General features: G+C 37.9%; 1 protein-coding gene across 1 annotated transcript; it reads right to left on the reverse strand.

The window, feature by feature from the left end:
- Positions 1-311: 311 nt before the first annotated feature.
- LOC110705136 (WD repeat-containing protein 13-like) lies at positions 312-5,427 on the reverse strand. The gene is made up of 12 exons (XM_021882975.1): positions 4,917-5,427; positions 4,446-4,555; positions 4,192-4,261; positions 3,374-3,521; positions 3,155-3,292; positions 2,596-2,735; positions 2,279-2,326; positions 1,997-2,107; positions 1,726-1,907; positions 1,516-1,637; positions 936-1,012; positions 312-859 (listed from the first exon to the last, which is right to left on the reverse strand). Exons 1-12 carry the CDS (start codon positions 5,163-5,165, stop codon positions 749-751), a joined length of 1,506 nt encoding a protein of 501 aa, XP_021738667.1. The 5' UTR covers positions 5,166-5,427; the 3' UTR covers positions 312-748.
- Between the last annotated feature and the right edge of the window lie 953 nt (positions 5,428-6,380).

Below are 6,380 nucleotides of genomic sequence, written 5' to 3' on the forward strand. Positions count from 1 at the left end.
ATCGAATGCGATCGATTAGAACGATACATGTATTTAAATCTCAGCTATAATTGTATCTCATATTCATAAGGATTTCTCAAGAGCCATATCGAAATTAAAATGATTAGACAAAATGATCTCCATAGACGAGGAACATGGAGTGGAGGGACTCCCTCATCTTTCCCATGAGTGACCTAGGTTCGATGGTCATCCCCCTCCCCCCCCCCCCCCCCCGGTGGTAGGAGGGGCACCCCCGTATCTTACCAGTAAAAAAAATAAAGTCTCCATGGACAAAATGATCCATTTCCAGGAGAAACTTGCTAAACCATTTTGGAAAGAAAACAACCCCAGAACTGGGAAAATATTCATTTTTGCAAAACAATTAAATCCATTACAAATTTACAACCAAAACTCAGATCCGTATCATACCAATAACACAACTCTTGGGTCATATTTACTAACTTGTCTCATGAAATCATTGTGTGAGGTCCATAACAAGAAAAATAGATACATTGTGCATAAGCTATATTGCCTTTGTGTGAATGGAAAAAACTAAATGATGGTATGACGCAAAACTGGTATATATGAAAGCCTCGATTTCTAGCTCAATAATATTACAAGACAATGTGACAACTCTGATCTCTTAAGACTCAGATCAAGCAATCAGGAATTCAGGATTGCCCATTTCAGCATTTGCGGCGATCCTCTATGAACATTCACATTACAGTGAATGTTCCTCAGAATGCTAAGCTTGCGACCAAAAAGAGTACTAACTTGTTTTAGCTCTCTTCCATACTATAACTGTACCACTAGCATCAGATGAAGCTAGCAAATTCTCTCCATGATTCCATGTGATACCTATTACTGATGAGCTATGACCCTGTATTGGCAAATGGTTCCCTGAGTATAATGGAATTGGATATATTTACGGTAAATAGGAAAAGAATTTAATTTACCTGCAGCTTGTTTACGCAAGTATGCCTTGGTCGAGTCAAGTCATAGAAGTATACATTTGAGTCCTCACTTCCAGCAACTTCATCGAAAAATGGAGGTGTCAGCAGATCAGATAACTAATAAAAGGCAGCACTAAAATGCCATGGCAAAGCAACATAAACATATAAGATATAACAGAAGAAATTTGCTATACTTCAGAGTCCAAAGGTTACATTACCACAGAGAAAATCCGATGTTAACTGGACTAAGTATTTCACTGTAGTATCAATCTGAAAAAACTCTTAACATTTCAAGTTCAAAGACAGTACGAAATAAGGGTTCTCATTAAAGATTATAAAAATGACCCATCCTTGGTCTAGGTAAAGTCTATCTAGTTGTGATGAGGATGAACAAGAATAACCATCAGCCTAACGACAAACTTATTAGAAATAACACATTTTCAAATGAGCACGAAGGGTAGATGCATAAATTTTGTGCTTGAGCAACAGATAGACACCACAAAGGACATAAAAGGAACTTGAGCTACAAAAGCCAAAATGCAAAGAAAAACAAAAAAAAAGGAGACAAGAAGCGAAAACAAACCTATGTATTCTCCCTTCTCAAGGGATAGTAAAGGGCAGAAGGAAGCTCGAATTCTATGCACTCGAGGGGTCAATTTGAGAGAGCAGCGAACTGTCAAATAGCCTTTTACCTCCAGGGCAACACTACAGAAGAGCCATCATCATCTCTACAAGAAACTACTTTTATAACTTAATTAATTAGGACCATTGATTAAACAATTGTTATCCAAACCTGAAGAATGCCAAACTTCCATCCTGAGTGCAAGTCAGCAAAACTGGACCACGTGCCAACAAAGAAAAGGTTCGATACTTTACAACTGTGACTGGGGACTTCCTCTTGCTTCCATTCCGATTTCGATGTAAACGAGATAAAGCTCCAGTCCGAGAGTCCATACCTACAGTATATATAAATCCCTGCAAACATCATCCAGCTGAACTACATTCATGAAAGAGACAAGAATTACTCCTAGGAACAGCAATAGCAACTTCTGTGTAAGAACTACCTGTGCATCACCACAAAAAAGCAGCTGACCAGTATGATCATGGTCCATTGCAGTAACCTCATCATCAAGAACATGCTTATGCATCAATCTACCAGTACTGAAATTGTAGACCTGCAACAGCATACAGCAGCCATAAGATAGATATCAACAAATGCAGGATGCTTAATAACATGCTCATCACAAAAGGAAGATATTGAATTCAGTGATTCAAACTAGGGAACAGCAAAAGGAGCCATTGTTTTACACATATTTTGGGTGTACGGATAACATAACAGAACTCACATTAATTTCCCTGTTTGCATTCCCCACTGAAAGAAAGTTATTGTTCACCTGCATCAAGGAACATCTGGTATGAAAAGAAACCCACAAAATACTAATTGTTGAAAGAATATACAGCCAAGGTTTGTAAGCAACATATTCAATCACCATAGCAGCACATATCAGTATACCACTGTGAAACACACGAAAGAGCAATAGAAGGAAAATAAACTACCATGCCATTTCAGTGAGCATGCTTAGAATAAAGGATTAGATGCAAAGGAATAATGTTACCCAAGAACTAGATAATAATCATATATACATTAAATGGAAGCACTTACAGGGTGAAAACGTATACACCATTGCACTGATACCCCATAAATAACCCGAATGCATACACCTTTAGATAGGTCCCACACTCTCACGGATTTATCAAGTGATGTTGACGCAATGTATTGGTTGTTGGCTGTGAAGTCAAAATCTGGACAAAAGAACAATTGTTTATTTCAGTTTGGCAAACTACTTTAGTTTCAAGAAATTATTTGAACCACTTATCCATTGCCTACATATGTAGCTCTACCTACACAAAGTGCTTGCTCAGGACATACTCTTCCATTCAAACAAATTCAACAGTTGGTAAGTAGAACAATTTATGCGGTATTTCAACATCAAGCATCAACACTGGAAGACAACTAACTGCAAATCTATCCACACTCCACAGAAAACTTTCCACCCTTCACATATTTCATAGGCTATACAAACTGTTCAGTTCTAACTTCTAAGAGACCAAGTCTACTCGGAGAAAATTTAAGGTAAATAGGAAGGGGAGGAAAGATGAAGTTTACTCGGTGCAGAAACAAACAAGTTTAAGACTGGAGAACCAGTACCAGTTCACTTAACCTGTGACATCTTTGGTATGCCCTATCAGTTGTTTTGTAACTGAAGGAGGGTCTGAAACAGAGCAAACAGTCAGAGATCCATCGCCTGCTCCATATGCTAGCAAATCAGAACTCATGTGCCCGAACTTTAGTACAGTAACTGCATATAAGACCAATAAGCAAGAATTCCATTACTTTACTAATACAAGACTCCTCTACAGAACAAAAGAGCAATTATCACCTGCAACTTTGCACTGATCAAAGATACAGTGCATTCCTACAAAAGAATAAGCAGGTTCAGCTTTCCTTCGTGATCGGTCAGAGCGATGATCATTGTCACTAGTACTGGAGCTGAAACTATTTCTAGCTTGGCTGCTACCGTGTAGGCCCTAAAATAGCAAGAAAGAATCAACTTTAAAAAATGTGAAACATAATGGGAAAAAGCTCAAATTCTAGCATTAATGTCACAGTGTTTGCGTCTGAGACTCTGGAAGCATGTTGTTTATCCCAGATGTGTTCTGCCTACAATTGGAAAGATGTATGATTGATTACTATTGTCTATATATAATGGATTAAAGATTTATACTCTTCTTTGGCTATGGCATTAATTTGACTAAAATAAAATAGAATAAAGTGTCTCTTTTATACAGAGTATTTTGAAGCACTAAGTGCCAGCCTGTCATGGTGCATCAAGTTAAGAGTCAACAATGATAATCTTCCTGTTATTTCAGGATAAAGCTCTGCACAATGCCTTATCTTCTTCATGAGGGAGACTTCATAGTGGCACAGGGAAAAATTTTGAAGGTACTAAAGAGTTTAATGATTACCTAATACAGGTTCTCGAGGAATAACAAGAAGTGCAGAGTTTTTCCTTACTTCCCTTTCCAAACATATATATGATGTCCCACAGCAGAAGTGGGTAGTGCTTTTTTCCAAGACAGAAAGAGTTACGTATAAAAATACTGGGAATTTAGGATCGGTATCTCACAAGTTTCAGCAAGCCATACCGTAATGAAGGCAAAAATAACGAAAGAAAAAGGGGAGATAACATTCACATACCCTGCTTGAGTTCATGCTCTCCACCTCCAACAGAAGAGAGAGTGGACCAGGAGATGCAACCCATCGTCCACTGATGCATCAACCAGTAAATGAACCTGATGTCAGAATTGTGTGGAAACATGACTTTAAATTTGAAACTAGTAAATCAGACCATGGCATGCTCTACTTGTTTGCAATCTAAGGAAAAAACAGTGGGGTTTGGAGAGCAGATTAAGGCCAATATCCTAACTTAAACAAAGCTAAAATTCAACAACCTTTGATTAGGAGTGCTTGATTGGCTTTGCAAAAGGAGGCTCTCCCAATTCCGTGGTCGATTGATAAAATTTCGATAAGCTACATAACCTTTACCATTACACCTCCATTCCTAAAATGCAAATACAAAACCAAACATATAGAGATTAATACAAGCAGATTAGCCACAATACAACATATAATTTCCATAATATCGCGCTATTTCCTCATGAAAACTATAGCATTGCTAACACCTGAACTACATACATTCATATAGCAGGTTGAACTTAACTAAATGTATAAAATATAGAAGAGAAGCATCAACTCAAATTGCACTCAAGTAAACAATTATAAAATTGACCTATATCACAAATCAAACACCAAAAACCATGTCTAACAAAGCAATTTAATACAATAATCGAAAATTTCAAATCAAATGAAAAATTGCACAAATTATTGAAAAATTGAACTCAATTGAAAGGTGAAAATCATACAATTCTTCGATGAGCACCGGATTGAGCTTTGCGATGAAGAAGAAGGCGACGAATTCCAATGTAATCGAGATCGGAATCAGCGGCAATTGGTTGAAGCAAACAGCTAAACAACTCTGGATCTAATTCTTCATTCTTCACCTCATTCTCTCTCCTCTCTTCTCCTTCGTGAGCTTCGGGAATGTTCTTCGCCTCTTTCTTTCTCTTCTGACTCTGTTCAACTTGTTCTGATTCATTTGCCTGGGCAGCCATTGTTAGGAATTCTCTGGAAAAATGTTCTTCATCTGATGAAGAAGGTGATGATTGGTGATGAATTTAGGGTTTTTTCAGTTGAATGATTTGAGAAATTTTGCTTGAAATACGCGCTAAAATTGTATGATTTGGTTTGGAAGAGTTGTTGAGTTGCAGAAACTATGATTGATTTGTTTCTCTCTCTTCTGGAAAAACTTCAATTGTTGTTGTTTTCGAAAATGGTGGTGTGAGTACTAAATTATCCACGTGGCGATTTACAAAGATACTGGCTTATAGAGTGGGTACGCGCCAGGACGCCAGGTTGTCACGACGATCGTCACAATTTTGGCCCAACTCGGCATTTCGCCGGGATCACATGACAGACACACCGATGAGCCATGTATATACTACATCAGTTAACTTTTAGTTGCAACTTTGAGATATTATTTATGAGGCATAAAATATTTCAAAGTTGTAACTAAAAGTTAATTGAGGTAGTACATGAATTTATATTCACAGCTCGTGCATGACAATCGGTTTGCTGATATAAAACCAAAATCAAATACGGAGAAATTGTAAAACTTCTTTAGGAGGTACGTTGACATAATACAAGAGCTAAATTGTGAACTTTTAGCCTTTAGGTAGCATGTGCATGAGACATCACAACTAGAGCTGTCAAAAGTTGTCCCGACTTGAAATACCGACTCAAACTCGATTATGAACCGACCCATCTGAACCCGAAAAAATGGTGACCCAAACCCGACCTAAAACCAACCCTACACCCGAGTTGAACCGAGTATGCGAGACCCGAACATAAACTGACCTGGAGATGACCCAACCCAAATGTAACCAGTAAATTATTGACCTGAACCAAACCTGACTTGAACCGAAATTGATCTGTCAAGACCCAAATTTAACCCGAATTGTTACTAACTTGACCTGAATTCAACCCGACTCATTCCTAACCCGACCCGAATTTAATCCAACATGTTACAAACCCGACTCGAAATCAACCCGACTTGTTATTGACCGACCCAAATTCAACCCAACTTGTTATTGACCCGACCCGAATATTACCAGGTCTATTACTAACCCGACCCAAAAATTCAACCCGATATGTTACTAACCCGACTCGAAATCAACATGACTTGTTATTGAACTGATCTAAATTCAACCCAAATTGTTCTTGGCCTAATTTCAAATCACCTTACATGCAATTTAGACCACCTTATTATT

Source organism: Chenopodium quinoa, unplaced genomic scaffold (assembly GCF_001683475.1).
Source record: "Chenopodium quinoa cultivar QQ74 unplaced genomic scaffold, ASM168347v1, whole genome shotgun sequence".
Taxonomy (NCBI): domain Eukaryota; kingdom Viridiplantae; phylum Streptophyta; class Magnoliopsida; order Caryophyllales; family Amaranthaceae; genus Chenopodium; species Chenopodium quinoa.